The following is a 19068-nucleotide window of genomic DNA, read 5'->3' as shown; positions in this document are numbered from 1 at the left end:
AAACAAAAACAATTAATACAATTAAAATTCTGCTCTTCAGTTTCACTAGCCATATTTCAACTGCTCAGTAGTCACACGTGATTAGTTCCTAGAGTAATTAGTAATCTAAACTTAAAGAGCTAAGTTGAAAGCATGACGCTGTCACTTGACTGTAGTTGTTAATCATTAGAGGGTTGGCTGGCTTTGCATCTTTGGGCAAGAAGCCACAAATATGTTGGTCCAGTTCATTCTTTTATTATTTATTATTATTATATTATTATTATTATTTGAGACAGAGTCTCACTCTGTTGTCCAGGCTGGAGTGCAGTAGCGCAATCTTGGCTCACTGCAACCTCTGTCTCCTGGGTTCAAGGGATTCTCCTGCCTCAGCCTCCCAAGTAGCTGGGATTAAAGGCATGCACCACCATGCCCAGCTGATTTTTGCATTTTTAGTAGAGACAGGGTTTCTCCTGGCCAGATTGGTCTCGAACTCCTGACCTCAGGTGATCCGCCCACCATGGCCTCCCAAAGTGCTGGGATTACAGGAGTGGGCCACCACACCCTGTCTGGTCCACTTCATTCTAATCCTTATATACTAAATACATGTGTCCTTGAGTCCTAGGAGAAATGGAAATTGGAAAATCCACTTTCAGCTTGCAGGAATTTGGCATTGAAACTTATGTTTGCCCTTTCCACTCATTGTTTTGTTCAAAGGTCTGTGCACACAAGTGAGTTATCCAACTTTAAAACAACAAAAGCCAAACTAGCAGCAATATTAGTTCACAAAGTTCTTATTGGCTATGCTTAGAGGAGGAGTCACAGCTTAGAGCCCCAAATCTAACCTACAAAGATGGAGCAAAACAAACCAGGTTAAATGGACAGTCCCTGATTCTGGCTAATTTTGCAAATCGGCCAGGGATGTCACTAAATATTTCAAAATTTATAATGCCTTAAATAACTTTTTTCTTCTGGGCTTACATATTTTAAAATCTGGAAATAACCTTTTGAATCTTCAGCTCTAAGTCCTCCATTTTTCGAGTAATCTTCTGCGTCTCAATTTGCTTAAATAACTCAGCCAAGGTCACCCAATACAAAGGGTAGTCTTTTTTCCCTTTCTTGGAGACAGGGTCTTGCTATGTTTTGCAGGCTGGATTCTAACTCCTGCACTCAAGCAGGTCTCTCATTTCAGCCTCCCAAGTAGCTGAGACTATGGGTGTGGGCCACTGTGCCCAGTTTAGGAGGTAAAGTCTTGGCCAGGCATGAAACAGTGTTTCTCTGAATCTCTAACCTCATGAGAAAAACATTTCAGCTTGGAAAACACTACATCCGAAATCCCCTTCTTAAAGATGGATAAAACATCTTAGCATATAAGAAGTTGTCAGAAGTTCTGCATTATGAAGAACAAATGTGACTTTATTTAAATCTAGCCTTTCTCAAATGCATCAGGGCACAGACACCAGTTTTGGGCATAACAACTATTTCTTTGGCATGGAATGGCTGTTTTGCAAAGAGATCCTTTGGAAAGCGCTGCTCTGGCTGGGCTATTTTTAATTACTTACAACAGACTGAAAGACTTCAGTCAAAGTAAATATTATGAAAAGAAGTCAACTAATTCCTTCCAAACAAATAATCTAACATTATCCAATCTCCTTAAATTTTAATTATTTGATTATTTTTGTTCAGAGAGGAGGACCTAAAGACAGTATTTTTTAAAGTCTCTAAGTTGACAAATCAAACTCTGAGAATTTTATTTTTAATTTAACAACAAAAGGATGACTTCAAAGAGTACTTACGCATTAGAATTGGTGAAGTCAGTAGTTAAACATTCACATGTTAATGAGTGTGTGGAAAGACAATAAACCATAAAAAAAAAAACAAAAACAATGTTAACAAACTTAAAAAGCAAGCGTATGGTTTAAAACCTCAAAAAAAAAAAGATGAGAAAAAAATCATAGCTCTAGAACCATTACAATACATACATTTCTGTCTTCCTGATTTTGGTCTAAAATTTTTTTTCTTGCGCATTTTCAATGTTATTTGATTTTCACGTTGTCCTAATTCTTCTTTCTTTTTTTTTTTTTTTTTGGCAACAGAGTCTCGTTCTGTGGCCCAGACTGGAGTGCAGTGGTGTGATCTCAATCTCAGCTCACTGCAATCTCTGCCTCCTGAATTCAAGTGATTCTCCTGCATCAGCCTCCCATGTGGCTGAGATTACAGGTGTGCGCCACCACACCCAGCTAATTTTTTTTGTATTTTTAATAGAGGAGACAGGGTTTCACCACGTTGGTTAGGCTGGTCTCAAACTCCTGACCTCAAATGATCCACCCACCTCAGCCTCCCACAGTGCTGGGATTATAGGTATGAGTCACTGCACCTGGCCTCATGTTCGCCTAATTCTTAAGGACTCGTGAACGTCAGCTGGATTCTAAAGGCAGCCTTCAAATTTCCAGGCACAATCTGTGTAGAATTTTCTGAAATCGCCTGAAGACCAGCTTTGGATATCTTTTCACAAAGATTTATGGTCGATATATCTATAGAGACTGAATAATGGTGGAGGAAAATGTGATTTATGTAAAGTCATGTGAGTTCCTGAGTTAAAAAAAGGAAAACAGAATTATACATCCACGTTAGTGATTCTTAGTTTGCAGGAAGTTCAGAGACAAACTGATCTAACTAACTGGTTTTTACAGAAGAGAAAACTGAAGCACAGAGAAATGACGTCACAGAGCCATTTAGAGAGAAAGTGGGACCAGAGCCTTGACCTCTGTGTTAGCCTGTATCCTGTCCACTCCACTGTGCAGACATCTTCATGCCCAATAAGAAACTGGAGACCTGGTCAGCCAAGTTATGTAGGCTCAGTCAAATTAGTTTTTCTAGGTGGCTGGTTTTTCACTAGTTTAAATTAGTTTCATCAAAATTATTTTAAAGAGTGACTATATTCGATGGCCAAAAGAAAAAAGTCTTGCTAGGATGTTTGTGAGTTGCTGTGTGACCAGTATTTCCCCCTCTCTAGGAATGGAATGATACATGTTTGATGGGCTCAGAAATAGGTTAGAAGCTTTCTAATCAAGCTAAGTGCTCTCCATCCAGGAAAATCAATTTTACAATATTTACATCTTAGTAGACCAGAAAGGCATAATATGCTGGATGCCCCAGTTTTACTCTCAAAAGCAGCTGCAGGAAAAGCCTTTCAGAGGACAGCAAGGAGAAGTTCAGCTGACTTTGCTATTTAAAAGCTACGTGGAGGAAAGCGGGTTTTACCATGCTGTTTGTAGATGGGTGGTTTTCGGTAAATGTTGATTCCTTGATCTGTGGAAATGAAAAGCAAAGATGTGTGATTATGGGAACCAGTTCAGCGATGGGAAAAACAGATCAACCAAGGGGCAAATCAAACTGAAGATCTTGAACAAAAATAACCCAGAAGGTTAATTTCTGTATTACAAAGATGGAGTTTATTGGAAGAAAAATTACAGAAATGAGTGGCTTACTATAGACAAGTGTTATGGAAGCCTTTGTAATACATCTTAGGATATATAAAGACGTGATTAACTCATGAGCCATTTATTTCAAATACACACTTCATTGAAAGTGGGATTAAAACAGGAAGAAATGCAAGCAGTGGAGGTATTCTTACGGTGAGAAAGACATAACCAGTTTGGGGAAAATGCCCAAATTGCTATTGTCTAGAAATTGAGCCCCCAGTAGATACCAGTGGCTCAATTTACTTTTCAACTAATGAGTGGAACAGTGGAAAGCAATGTAGAAAAATCAAAAGTTTTTTTAAAAAAACATAGAAACTTTTTATGTGCAAGGCTAGCCTGGTGTGCTGATGGGATGTTCAACAAATCCTAATTTATACAGGCCAAATTTTTTTAAAAAAGAATGAATGAATGAAAAAGAAAAGAGATGCTAAACACTATTTATATATTTATACAAGACCCCATTGGATTATGGAACCATTTTGCTTTAACTATAAATACTCAGGAAATTTCAAAAGGTTTCTGTTTCCTCAGAACCGTGGGCACTGTTTTTTGGTGGGGCATTTTTATGTGAAAAATCCCAAATATAGAACATTAATTTTCAAGATTCAATTACACTTTTTTAGAAAGGACAGTCCCAACTAAGTGATATAAATCTCGGTGAACTTTCCTCCGTTTTATTAGGTAAGTTTAGAAGCGAAAGAAAAAAATGATTATAGATTCTAAATATGTACACTTACATTAACATAGTAGGTAATTTATTAAACTACTTTCAGTAGCTAAACCAAGCAAAAAACAATATACTGCTGGTAGAAATATAATATTATTACCTCTGATGGCTAATCCTGCCCTTACAAAGTGAGCTGATTCTAAACATTAAGATATTATATTAATGGGCTCTGATTATTTCAGTTTCTGATGTCAAATTACTATTTGTATGATGACAGCAAATGCTTGTGACTACTAGAGCAAAGCTTGCAGCACCAAGCCTAAATTGCAAGATATCTTCATGGGCTATGGAGGTGGCTAGTCTGTTATGCGCTGCAGAAAGACCAACCAATTCACCCAATTCTACATCTCTCTGAAAAGTCCTTGGAGAAAGTCTCCACGTTAGAGAAAAACAGGAAATACAAAAGTATTCTCTCAGGTGATACTGTGGTTCAGTCTTTAGGATGAGAAGATAACTAGACTGCCATTGCCATAATTAGTCAACGACAGCAAACCACAGAAAGATATCTCAGAAGGCAATGATAAAAAGGTACAATTAAAATTTTAGTAAAAAACAAAACAACCCAACTGCTTTTACCCATCACCCACACTCTTCAAAAATTATTTTAGAAAACATAAACCTTCAACATAATCCTGGCATTTAACACATAAAACTTTTGAAAGGCCCCCTAGGTCAGATCCTGCAATTTAGGGTTTGTTAACAGTGCATCCCAATTAAAAGAGCATGAGAGATGAGACGAGACGAGGTTACAAGGCTACATTCTACACTGTGACAGGACACCAAGACACAGACTGTGTCAGCTCCTACCTGGAACATGGAAATGTTTAGGGGCCTGAGCGTAAGTTGGAGTTAGAGGGCGGCTGTCTGGCCGGTAAGGGAGAGGGGAGTTCCGGCCGCTGGACGGCTCATTGCCTCCAATGAGAAGAATGGAAAAAACAAAATGAGAGAAGGGAGAGAGAAACAAAGAAAACAAAGCAAGTGTAATAAAAATTCAAAACAACAGACTGGAAGGAGGTTCATCAAAAAGGAGAAACAAAAGAAACAAACTCAATTTATCAACTTGACTTGCAAAGGTGATATCAGGTTTAGTTTTCCGTTACAGAGATTTGAACTCAGGTGGAGCTGGGTTAGAAGCAGCTAGCGGTCAGGTGCGTCATTCCAATGGCATGCATTGAAAGCTGTGAGCTCGCAGCAAACTGATTAGATGGAGGGGACATTGGGAGCGATGGAAAGCTGCTTGCTCATGATTCAGGATCCGTTGTCAGGTGGTTAAATCCCAAGCGTGTAAAGGAGCGGGCTAGGCAAACCCAAATACAAATCACTCTCAAGCATGATGGCAGCAGCTGGCATTTAGCAGAGGTTTCTCCGATCTGAAGGTTAAGTCTTGGAACCTGTGTGGTCACCAAGTCCTTCCCCTTAGGAATACAAAGTGCCTTCAGTTGCAGCGTATGTTTCTGTTTTCTTCACTTTGAAATATATAAGAGTCAGACTCGTGTCAGCCAGGTATTTCATGACCGTTTACACCTCTCCCCATCTTTCACTTCAAAGATGAGGCTCCACCCAGGCCAATGATTCAATCACTGAAACATTTATTGAACACCTACTATGGCTGGGCACTGAGTACTACTGAGGACAAATAGATGAATGAGATATAGTCCCTGCCCTCAAGAGACTTAGGGGCTATCTAAGGAGACAGACTTAAATACCATATAATGACACGCAATTGTTTACTCTGAGGTATGAGAAAAATGCTATGAGACTCAGATCAAGGTGCCACCAATTCTTCAAGCTAGGTTTGAGCTGGGCATCAAAGAGTAAGCTCACCCAGTGAGAGGGTAGGTGAATGAGAGGGTGGGAAGCCCATATTCCAGAGGGCTGGAATGTCATGAGAAAGGAGGGTGTGGAAGGGTGCAGACTGGAGGAGCAACAGGACTGGCCACCTTGTCTGGAAGGCATGGTGCTCTTGGAGGAGAGAAGAGGGACCAGGCCAGAAAAGAGAGCAAAGGGGTGGCTGCAAAAGCTTTAAGTGCCACCATAGCCACCATCACTCCCTTCTGACCAGGAGAATGGCCAGGATGAACTAATTCAGCTTGTGCAAAATTAGAAAGAGATCTGTAACTGGCCTAAATTGTCCTCCTACCCTATGTCTGGGCAAACATCTTGTCTCAAGAAGACACCAGAAGATGTAGGACTATTAAAGCTCAATAAATTAGTAGTGGTAATTACTTTCACTGTTGAGTTGTAAGAGCTCTTTATATATTCTGGATACAAGTCTCTTATCAGAAATAATATGAATTTGCAAATATTTTCTCCCAGTCTGTAGGTTGTCTTTTCACTTTTTTGGTGGAATTCTTTGAAGCACAAAAGTTTAAAATTTTTGATAAAGTCCAATTTATTTATTAACATTAATAATTTTAAATAAATCATAGATCATCAGAAAACAGAGCTCTGGCCAGTTGCTTCAGGTCAAATTTTTCTAAATTTATCCAGTCAAGTGTGAAAGATGTCAATTGTTACAGTTTGAATATACATTTAAGAGAATTTTAATGTCTCAGCATGTACATTTTTAAGTAACCAGAGTACAGATCTATACTAAATGGGCAGTTAAGATATTCCAAATATGAGATCTGTGTCTATTACTGAGTCAAATTTAGATTTCTGGCGTTTGGTTATTGGTGTTCTGAAACTTTTGTCTTTTCTTCTCAAGAGTTGGTTTAGCATCCAGCCCCAAATATGTTATCACATTGACTTTATTATTTAAGTCATATATTAGTTCCTAAAAATTATGAAATATCATCCCAAACTATTGATCTATTAAAAAGCTAATTTATAAAAATGTTATCTCATTTATCCCTCTCCTAAAGAGAAGTAATAGTTCATATCGGGAAAAAATGAGTATAAAAAACACAGGAAAACAGGGGAAGGAAGATTATGATTTGCATTTACAAGGAAATAGTGTTTTAAACCTGTTGCTGAATTAAAACATGGTCTCATTTATCATCATCAGTGCTCAGTGTATCGCCTGGCCAGGAGTAAGTGCTTAATAAATGTCTGTGAATGAATGATTGAAGGAGGCCAATTAATTACCTCCACAGCTATTTGTTGGCCTAATTTAGCAAGCACTATGGCAAGATTCACCATCAATTTTCTCCAAATTAAAGGAAGGCAGATGCTAGTGCAATAAGTCCTCACTTAATATCAATACATTATTGGAAACTGCAACTTTAAGCAAAACAACATATAGCAGGTTCTTGAAGAACGTCGTTTATTTCAACCTAATTTCATCACAACATTGATGAGGGGAAAAACTAGTTTTTTTAATATTTCAATTCACTTAAATCACAGTTTCCAAGAACCTATTGATGATGATAAGTAGAGACCTACTGTATACAGCACTGGGTTCACAACAAGACCCCTTTCATAACTTTCCCATTACAGCTAATCCTTGACAACTCCAATTTAATTGTTTCACTGAAGAAAATGATTTAATCCTATGAACATTAGAAATTAACAAGAGTAATCCATAACTGAAAAACAGAATCATTCTTATAGTCTTTTCTCGAAAGAAGGTATAACGGGTCTCAACTTTTGCTACTGCTTCTGAACCACACTGCTGCATGCTTTTGTTCTTTCACATAGACCCCCACTGTCCTTGTAGAAAATCAGATGTTTCCAGGAAAGTTCTCATAGGTTTTGGTTATAATACGCAATCAAATGAATCCCCATTAAATCAGTTTTTATCATTATTAGCCAGTGTCACGCACACACAAAAATATCTGCATATGCAGGACACAAACTTTAAGGTTATTAGAATTAGACATCTGTCCAAGGATTAAAATATTTCTATCAACAAGACCCTGTGTTTGCCAGTGCCTGTAGAAGCCCCTCACTTCTTGAATATGGTCAGAGCCTCTCAGAGGTTATGGAGTAGCTGTCTGAATTCCCAAGGAGTGGATTCTGGCTGAATGCTGTCACCAGTTGGGTTTGGTTCTATATTAGGCTGGATGTCTTCAGCAAACATTCACCTCTCTAGTTGTTTTAAAAAAAAAACAACAACACTACTTTGTTCAAATTTTGTAAGTAGATTTAACTATAATCATTTAAAACTTCCCACAAAGCATTTTTAAAAATCAGGTAAAGAGAGACCCAGTGACACACCCATCTCAGCAATTCTGCAAAGTGTGCTTTTCACATATCATAACCGCTCACTGGGGAATAAGTTCTTGGAATAGGTAATGCTGCTAGGTACCAAATTCTTAGCCCTTGAAATACCAAAGGCATGACAAATTTTGGGCATTTTTAAAAGAAAAAGGAAAATTCTCAAGAAGAGGCCTCTTTCCCTTTTCTAAATTAAACACCTTATCTTTATTTATTTATTTATTTATTTTTTTGAGACAGAGTCTTGCTCTGTTGCCCAAGCTATAGTGCAGTGGTGCAATCTCGGCTCATTGCAACCTCCGCCTCCCAGGTTCAAGGGATTCTCCTGCCTCAGCCTCCCAAGTAGCTGGGATTACAGATGTGCGCCACCACATCCAGCTAATTTTTGTATTTTTAATAGAGACGGGGTTTCATCATGTTGGCCAGGCTGACCTCAAACTCCTGACCTCAAGTGATCTGCCCGCCTTGGCCTCCCAAAATGCTGGGATTACAGGCATGAGCCACTGCACCTGGCCAATACCCTATTTAAATGATATAACTTTGAACCCAACCCTGGCAGGAAATAACTGATGGGGGCCCTAAGAGGTCATCTGTGCATAGTTCCTTACTTAGACAAAGTAATGTGTGACACACCAGATGAAATATCACATTTGGAAGATATCATTATTATCATCATCATCGTTGTCATCATCTATCAACCCAGAATAAGATACTGTTTAAAAATAATAGGCCAGGCATGATGGCTTATGCCTGAAATCCCAGCACTTTGGGAGGCTGAGGTGGGTGAATTACTTGAGGTCAGGAGTTTGAGATCAGCCTGGCCAACTTGGTGAAACCCTGTCTCTTCTAAAAATACAGAAATTAGCCGGGCGTTGGTGGCAGGCACCTGTAATCCCAGCTACTCAGGAGGCTATGGCAGGAGAATTGCTTGAATCCGGGAGGTGGAGATTGCAGTGAGCCGAAATCGCCCCACTGCACTCCAGCTGGGGCGACAAAGTGAGATTCTGTTTCAAAACAAAAAACAAAACTACTGTGTGTGTGTGTGTGTGTGTGTGTGCACATAATACAATGTATATATATATATATATATATAAATATATATCACACTCATAGCTATTTTGTTCCTTTAAGTCCTCAGATTGGGCCACCCTAAGTTGTTAGTGTTATCTATTGTAGTGACAAGCTACTATATTTCTATTTATGTTTCTATTTCTATTTCTTGGCCTTTATTTTCACCTCCTTTCCTGTTAGCCTAGTAAACCAATTTTTTAGACTTCAGGGGAGCATTCACTTACAGGACTCCCACCGTACTTAACAAATTTAAATGCCTGTCTCCACTTTCATTCTTTTTTTTGGCACCATGAGAGCCCGAGTGATTAATTCTAAGACAAGTGAATAGAAATGGGAGTGTGCAATTCTGCTGTGGGGACCTGTTGGAGCACTGCCTAGCTTTCTGGACTCAGAGTGCTTACATCCCCAAATATAAATGAACATCTTGAGGGGAACCTTAAGATAAGTTGGCGGCATCCAGAATTTTGTGACAGTTTTAAGATTGCCGGTTCTTGTCTAAAGTGTCAATAAGAGTTACGGTTTCCTTCAGCAAGTGTCAAATATATATTTACCTCATGGCAACTCATATTTATAGCAAAAGAGGAAAGATTCCTTTCAAAGAAACTTAATATATGTAGCCCTCCTGCTCAGAAATCCAATTTATACTTCATGGACACAGAATGTCATGTCTAGCAGTATTTCAAAGGGGAAGGAAGAGAAACTTAGCAGACACTTCACAAACGAAGCCCGAAACAAAGTGAAAATGGTTTTTCCAAATCTCTAGGCATAAGGTTGTCCAAATGGCCCAAAGATATACTAAGATAGAATGAGGCTACAAGGAAGTTTGGAGGACAGAAATAAAAATACACCCAACCAACAATGGATGTTATGGAAAATGAATGGGGAAGCCAGTGAAGGAGAGAAACAGTCTGTGCCGTGCATCTCAGCTTTACAACCATGCAGGCGTCCTCAGCTCAGTGAGCCCCTGGCCTGGGTCACATGCTGCAGAAACAAGGACCAGGAAGTGGACTTGGGCAATGGAAGTCTGGGCTTCTGGCTGCCAGAGTGGCAAAGGGCGCCCCCTGCCTCTGAGATGGACATCCTACCTTAGGTCAAGCTCCCAGCTCACATCCATTAAGAACAAAACAAAACAAAACAAACAAACAAAGCTCCCTCAAGTTCCAAGACAAGTTCCAAGATAAAAGTCAATGAAGGGCCACAAAAAACCCTGGAAGACATTGACTTATCTCAAAGGTATCTTGGATGTGTTATCAATGGCCATAGATTCCCCCCATTCTGAAATTTCTAAGTGCTGGAGAGGTCTTCCATGTAAATGGATGCATGTTTTTCAAAATAACTAAGACGTAATTCCTTGGAGAATTGACATTTAGCCAAATACACTAGGCTTTTAAAGCAATATCTTTAATGTACAAAATCTCCACCACATATTTTTTTTTTTTACACAGATCCCTGTGGAGCAGGACTGCCCAATAGGCAGTGTGCCCAAAGCAGCCAATGATTTATCTGTAAGCTTGGCAAAAAGCTCATATGATTGAAAAACTAAGTATATACTGTTATGTACATTACACTTTGCATCTGAAGCATAAAGACTATTTCATATGAACAAACTATAGGCACACGTCTAGTAAAAAGAAAAGGGGAGAGAGACTATTAGACGTTTTTAAGTTCAGGGTCACTAATTCCTTTTGGCCTAATGCTTTTTTCATTTAAATCCAGAATATCTGATGGTGCCAAACACTTGAAATGCAGACTGAAAACAGAAAAGAAGGTATATCTACATTTTTAATAAAGCACCATATAGGAACACAAGGGTGCTATAATTTTTATAACCATTTAATATTTCTATGGAAAAGTAAATATTTCTTAATTTTGTGATCTAAATGACTGAGGATCATTCTTGGTCTAAGAGTCAATAAGAATGCAATTTTCTGGCTAAAAGGGATGAAAAATAAAAGTGTGCTTTAAAAATTATCTTCACGCATATTTATACTGAAATGCATAGCCCTCATATGAAGGAGCATTCCTGGGGAGGAGGGGGCCTGGGTCTAGTCCAGGCACTGCCATGTCCTAGTGGCGAGCCCCTGGACAGTTACTTAGTCTGGGCCTCTGTACTTGGTCTCCTCACTGAGCCCATTTCCCAAGAATGCTGTGAAAAGCAAACAGAATGATGGCATCAAAAATGATTTAAGGTCGGGCACGGTGGCTCACGCCTGTAATCCCAGCACTTTGGGAGGCTGAGGCGGCCAGATCACTTGAGGTCAAGAGTTTGAGACCAGCCTGGTCAACATGGTGAAACCCCGTGTCTACTAAAAATACGAAAATTAGCCAGGCGTGGTGGCGCATGCCTGTAATCCCAGCTACTCGGGAGGCTGAGGCAGAAGAATCGCTTGAAGCCGGGAGGTGGGGGCTGCAGTGAGCTGATATCGTGCCGCTGCACACCAGCCTGGGCAACACAGTGAGACTCTGTCTCCAAAAAAAAAAAAACAAAAAAAAAGCAATTTAAGAGCACCACGCTGACCAAGGTGGGTGTGCCCCACACCGAGACACTTCACCTTGTGATGTAGGAATGTCATTGTTCCTGATTTATAGAGGAGTCAAGTGACACTCAACAGGATAAATAAGCAACCCAAGGTGACACAGCTAGTGTGACAGAGATCATATCTGAACCCAGATTCCAATGCCCATGGGCTTTTCAACTCTCCACATGGCTACTCATGGACACCAGGTAGTGTTAGTCATTGACCAGTTATGGACACTTTGTGCTGTGTTATTTGTACAAACTGTGTAACTTTATAGGGCCTGTGACACTTTTCTTTCTACAAAAAGTATCTCTCTACAAGTTGAAATATATAATAGCCAAGTGAGGAAGTTTACATTTTAGTGAATCAATAATGTATTTTTTCTTAAATATCCAGAAATAACCAAAATCTTTTTTTGTTTCGTTTTTTTTTTGAGACAGGGTTTTGCTCTGTCACCTAGGCTGGAGTGCAGTGGCTCGATCTCGGCTCACTGCAACCTCCACCTCCTGGGCTCAAGCAATCCTCCTGCTTCAGCCTCTGAGTAGCTGGGACCACAGGCACCGCCAGGCCTGGCTAATTTTTTTTTGTATTTTTGGTAGAGACGGGGTTTCGCCATGTTGCCCAAGCTGGTCTCGAACTCCTGGGCTCAAGCAATCTGCCCACCTCAGCAGAAATAACCAAAATCTTAATTTGGCTAATGGCTGCTATATTAAAGTCTCTTTAAAATACACAAGTGAAGGGTTTTTTTTTTTTTAAGAAAAAAAAGCAGCATAATTTCTTTATGATTTTATAAACATTCTCTAAAGTATAATCTTGACATTTTATAAATAAAAACTTTCCCACAAAATAAATTAGCACTTATAATTTAATACTCTGTCGGCTGAGCATGATAGCTCACACCTATAATCCCAGCACATTAGGAGGTCAAGGCGGGTGGATCACTTGAGGCCAGGAGTTTGAGACCAGCCTGGCCAACATAGTGAAACTGTCTCTACCAGAAATACAAAAATTAGCTGGGTGTGGTGGTGCACATCTGTAATCCCAGCTACTCAGAAGGCTGAGGCATAAGAATCGCTTGAGCCTGGGAGGTGGAGGTTGCAGTGAGCCAAGTTTGCACCATTGTACTCCAGCCTGGGTGACAGAGCAAGACTCTGTGTCAAAAAAAAAATAAAAAATAAAAAATAAAATAAAGTAAAATAATCTGTCAAGAGTTTTAGAGAGTGTTGCACCTATCAAAAAATTTGCTAATGGCAAATGGCACGTGTACCTTAACTCCAGGCATGTGTGTCTTTGATAAGCATGATTGCCTCAATAAGCAATATTATTTTCAAAACATAGAGAATGCTGAAATTAGCAAATTTATAAAATCACTGCATACTGATAAGTACAGTACATGTACCTTTTAGGATTCAGCCGCTCAACAACCAAGTGAGCACAAAGAAAAAGCTTGGGTAGACTGACAACGAAAATTCAGTAAACCAGAACAAGCTCCTCAATGGAAGCATCAGGGATATGGCACGTGGCGCAGCACACGGTTAAGAGTCCTTTAGGACTGTTTTAAGACCTGTGATAACATCTGTGCTTGCCTTCTCCTCCCTCCTTCAGCTATTATTGTTGGTTAATTTGGTTCAAATCAAGTTCACACCATTCTGGGAACTCCTACTTAATTTTAAATTATGACCCCTTCGTAGCCTCTTCAGGGCTCTTGGCTCCCCCAGTGTGGAGAGTCCCAACTGAGGACGGCTGCAGAAGCATTGCCGACAATGATGAAAAAGAAAGGATGGGGCAGAAATGTGAGGCAGGAACAGAGCACAGAAGGCAAAGCCTCTCTTCTGCATCATGTGGGAGTTAGGACAAATCAAAAGACGACTGCTCTGAGAGTCGGCTCAAAGAGAAACACTGATGTTGCCATAGATCTTTTAATGCTGCCCAAACATGTTAATACGGTTGTAGTTTATCACTGGTAAGACAACTTTTGGATATCTGTTACTAAACACTGTTGTGTTTTGCTGAGACACGTTGCATATTGAACCCAGGAAAATATTCCAATTATATATATTATATTTTGTTTCAGTACATCCAAAAACAAAATAATAATATATATACATATTTTCTTTTTTCAGAGTAGTGGATAATCTTATGGTCTTAAACATACTTCCTGCTTCTTCATCTAGAGCTCTTAGAAGTGACATATTTCTCCCAGTGAGAGATGCTATGCCCATTCTAAGACAACTGTTGGGTATAGTCATGACACACGCAGGCATGCTGAGAGCTCAAAAGCTCGGCACTAACTCTTGGAGATACACCTTATTAGCCTTCCCAGGGTGCTAATAAATCTCCACTATGCAGGGTGCTGCCTGGAGAAACCTGCCTCCTTACCTTTGATATGGGGAATGAAGTGGTGTCGGAAAGGGGGGTTGGGGCGGGAGTCGCTGTGGGTGGGGCTGAGGCTGCTGGTGCGCAGGTACGACAACCTCTGCACACCAGGAGACAAAAGCTCTGTGCAGCAAGGAGTCAGGGGCAGGGCACGGTGGAAACAGAAAAGAAGAACAGAAATTAACACAGGAGCAGGGAAAGTGCCATCGTTCCAAGGGAAAACAAAATAAAGAACGTTAATCAGGAGGCTGAAAAGGGAGGAAGGAGAAAGGGTTAAGAATGCACCTGCTAAGGCTGAGGCAAAGTGGGGGAGAGTTTGCAAAGAGGTTCAGGTGGGTACAGAGTCACTCTCTGAGAATAAATGGCTTTGGTGAGAAGAAATGGTCACCCGCATGGTCTCTGTTCAGCCAGTAGCAGGCACGTCATTTAGACTCAACAACAGCTGTTTTTAAAAAGCACCTGACAAAACAGAACCCTCTGAAATGCTTATAAAAAAGTGACAATCATTGTATTTATATGTAAGGGTCAGGTTTTTTTTTTCTTAAGCAAACTTATCCCACTGTAAGTTTAATTTTATTTTGCCTACATAGAAGGAAAACCTGTTTGTGTTCCCTGTGTGGCAAAGAGGCCTATATGATCCCGAGAACTTCAGCAGGAGGACTGGAGGCTGGAAACTCAGTTATCTCAGGAAGAATGGACCATTCAAATTCAACCCAGACTGAGGAGGTTTTTAAATCATCATCTGGCATCTAGAACTTGTGGAGTGGACACTTTGGGGTGTTCTATATGGATCACGAGTATGCTATCAGAATCCCTCCAGCTTCACTTTAGAAGGGCAGACCTCAAAATAATAACTCTAAAACCTAACAAGTGGCATCAGGCATATATGTAATATATTGTGAAAGGAGAGAAGGAGAAGGTTCTAAAGTCTATTGGCATCAGAACCATGATTGGAACAGATGGAAACTTTCTCAGTAAGGACATGAGCTTTTGGGGGAAGGAGTGTTGACTGACCACTCCCCTCACTGTTCAGGGGTCTCTGGAGCAACGATGCCCCTATAACCCCACGCCACTCCGGTAACTCCATGGCTGGGGTCTCAGTGACCTCAGTATATGTACATGAGCAGGGTGGCAGCATAAAGGATTTTTTTTTTTGAGACGGAGTCTTGCTCTGTCACCCAGGTTGGAGTGCAGTGGAGCGATCTCGGCTCACAGCAACCTTCGCCTCCCAGGTTCAAGCAATTCTCCTGTCTCAGCCTCCCAAGTAGCCAGGACTACAGGTGCATGCCACCATGCCCGGCTAATTTTTGTATTTTTAGTAGAGACAGGGTTTCACCATATTGGTCAGGCTGATCTTGAACTCTTGACCTCAGGTGATCCACCTGCCTCAGCCTCCTAAAGTGCCGGGATTACAGGCATGAGTCACCACGCCTGGCCCAGCATAAAGGATTTCTTATTACCCAAATGGACAAAGGCTTAAATCGGGACTCATGTCCTGGGCATGAATAAAATGAATATGATAGCCCACGAAATAAGGTAAAAAAAATTCCTGAGGACTTTAATTCAATAAATAGCATAAATATTTATCAGCGTAGAGAAAATTATACATTATCGAAGGATCAAATAGTTTGAATTCTCTACAAGCATTAAATCTAGGGTCTTAGAAGATTGTAGCTTTTTATCATCCTGTTAATTCCTTTGGTTTTATTTCTTGTACAATTCGTTTTAAAAAAGGTAGCATATGGGTTTGTTCTCATCTACGTGTCCAGAAGCAAGAAGCTTAACATGAAGTCTTCACAGATGTACACCATCACCATTAAGTTTTATTAGAGGCCAGAATCTTCCTTGTGAATCTATTTCTCAGGGAATCTTGGATCTGTACTGGGATCTCCATTCTTCTCCTGCTACACACAGGAGACACCCACTAGTAGCCACAGAGACTAAATTCTCTGCAGATGAAGGTCCACTCAAATCTGCTACTTTGTGGCATTCTCTACTGTAGTGATGCCTAATAATTGCATGTTTTCCAAGTCTGATTGAAAATCTTAGGGTTGAAAATGATTTTATGTTTTCCAAGTCTGATTGAAAATCTTAGGGTTGGAAAGGATCTTAAAAGTGATCAAGAACAGCCCTGAGTTCTCTTTCTAGAAAGTGCTTAACCAAGCATGCTTACTAACACCATGTGCCTAGATAAGAGAAACAAAATATAGCTGTTAAAAATGGCTAATACTGAATTTTAGATGGTGTTGATATGTCTAAAAAGCACATCAAAATATTTTCTTTGGGAGATCTCCATTTTAAGTCTCAAAGTGAAGAGATTTTTGTTAATCCTAAAAAAATTTTTTTTTAAAAACTCTTGCTTCCAGTAGCTGTCAAAATATAATTATTTAATAAATCAAAATGAACACAGCCTTAGGATGACTGATGTTTCAAGAAAAGATAGAGCATAAAACATAGTTGGATACCAGTTTTCATTTTGCTCTGGGAGAGGGATGGAAATGTTTAGTCGTTGGTCTTTGAATGTGCTATCAATAGTAGGGGAAAAAATCACAGAAATAGTTTGTTATATAGAGTGAATCCCAGAACAGTCACCCTTACCAGGTCTGTGGAAATGCTGGGGAGAGCGCGACGTGGTTGGAGTGTAGCTGTGGCGGCTGTACACAGGGGAGTTGATGGAGCCCTGGCTCGTGGACCGATGGATCATACGATCCCGAACATCCTGGTATCCCTGGAAACAAAGTTCAACACATTCAGACTATCACCATTCCTCAGTAGGAACCACGCTTCACAAACACTGCCAAGGAACCATCATGTCTACTTGTTTATATATATTTGATTAATATATGCACTTATTTTTATCTGCAAATTTTGCAGGTATTTTATATGCAAATGAGCATTCTGTGGCTAATATAGTTTGTCCAAAATCTGCAGTACTTGGGCTTATTACAAAATTTTAAGAGCCAGGTGTGGTGGCTCACACCTGTGATCCCAGCACTTTGGGGGCCAAGGTGGGAGGATGGCTTGAAGCCAGGAGTTCGAGAACAGCCTGGGCAACATAACAAGACCTCGTCTTTACAAAAAAGTGCAAAAAATTAGCCAGGGATGATGGCACATGCCTGCAGTCCCAGCTACTCAGGAGTTCGAGGCTACAGTAAACTATGATTGTGCCAGTGCACTCCAGCCTGGACGACGGAGTGAGACACTGTTTCTTAAAAAAAAAAAATTTTTAAGATGAAAACATATAAACCTTAATAGAGATAGGGCTATGGGACAAGAGATAATCATTCCAATGACCATGCTGACATTGTACTTTTCAGTTTCATAAGTATGTTCACATACCTACCAGATCTGCATAACAACAAGAAAAGGTAGGTCACATACTATCACTTCCCTCCCCTACTAATGTAGAAACATGGTTCCAAGCAGGTAAGAGCCATGTGTGTAGGTGTGTGGTTGGTATGGGCAGAGCCTGCTTCGGAACCAGCCTCCTGACTCTAATCTCATCCTTTGTTCTGACCACCAACCAACCTATACTGTCTACAACATTGATCTGGTGGCATTTTAAATAAATTCTCCTGAATAACAAGTTGATGGTTGCCATAAAGCTGGTATTTTACTTCTCACCTTGGGAAACATATTCCAAGAAAATAACTTAAAATGCCCTTTAAAAGAAGGAATAATTTATTCAAATACTTTTATAGTATTACTATTCATAAAGGCAAAAATTTGCGTTACATGTTCAACAAATTGGGGCACAATTAAGAAATTATGACATACAGGCCAGGCATAGTGGCTCATGCCTGTAATCTCAGCAGTTTGGAAGGCCAAGGTGGGTGGATCACCTGAGGTCAGGAGTTTGCAACCAGCCTGCCCAACATGGCGAAACCCTGTCTCTACTAAACATACACAAATTAGCTGAGCATGGTGGTGTGCACCTGTAATCCCAGCTACTCGGGAGGCCGAGACAGGAGAATGGCATGAACCCAGGAGGCAGAGGTTGCAGTGAGCCAAGATCGTGCCACTGCACCACAGCCTGGGCAACAGAATGAGACTCTGTCTCAAAAAAAAAAAAAAAAAAAGGAAATTATGACATGTGAATTCAATGGAATATCATAGCACCACTAAAATGTCACCTGTCTCCAAATCTAGAAAAGGATATATTAGGTAATAAGTACAAAATACCACATGCACACAAACACAATATAAAACTGTCTAAAGAGTTAAAAGAGTAAAAAGAATATTTTACATTTTAGGAATCTGTTGTCCTATGAAATGTCTCCTAGCACAATAAAAGTAAAAAGTTTGAAAGAATGCATTAATAATGACTAAAAGAAAACCTCAATAACCATAGCTTTGTGGAATTTGAGAGCAAATGGCAAGTGGAAACTTTGGCTTGATACTAGTTGTCTATAACAATAAATTAAACAACAACAAAACAAAAAGTCCCCAAAGTATGTGCTTGAAGCTTGCACAGTTGGTCAATAGAAATTAATTCTTCATAAATTCAATGCAAATTATTAGACTATAGGTTGAAATTAATAATTCATAGCAGTCATAAACCATGAAAATATTATGGTACTTTTACTACTTTGAATTACAGAGATTCCCTACAAGTAGTCCAGTTTCATAATATCCAGAAAGTTGCTTGGTTTTAGGATCGGATGATTGATGTCAGACTAAACAGAGTAACCTCCCATCAAGACGGCTCTGCTTATAGAATACGCCATTACTGCTGTTGGCCATTTCAGTATATTAG

At 39.8% G+C, this 19068-nt stretch overlaps 1 protein-coding gene across 10 annotated transcripts in view; it reads right to left on the bottom strand.

Annotated features, from left to right (window-relative positions):
• The window catches only part of ABLIM1 (actin binding LIM protein 1), a 339056-nt gene that overhangs the window by 17082 nt on the left and 302906 nt on the right, over positions 1-19068 (bottom strand). For 5 of the 10 annotated variants that reach the window (XM_032177146.2, XM_032177161.2, XM_058435988.1 and 2 more), the window contains 3 exons: positions 16911-17040; positions 4996-5100; positions 3241-3288 (listed from right to left, as the gene is read on the bottom strand). In XM_032177146.2, the coding sequence (XP_032033037.1) occupies positions 3241-3288; positions 4996-5100; positions 16911-17040 (283 nt within the window). Of the gene's footprint in view, positions 1-3240; positions 3289-4995; positions 5101-14315; positions 14436-16910; positions 17041-19068 lie in introns of all 10 variants that reach the window. The other 5 variants (XM_058435986.1, XM_058435985.1, XM_058435987.1 and 2 more) reach the window with 2 other exon arrangements.

Source organism: Hylobates moloch, unplaced genomic scaffold, assembly GCF_009828535.3.
Source record: "Hylobates moloch isolate HMO894 unplaced genomic scaffold, HMol_V3 SCAFFOLD_3, whole genome shotgun sequence".
NCBI classification, from domain to species: Eukaryota; Metazoa; Chordata; class Mammalia; order Primates; family Hylobatidae; genus Hylobates; species Hylobates moloch.
Note: the sequence above shows the minus strand (reverse complement) of the source record. Positions and strands in the feature narration are given on the sequence as shown.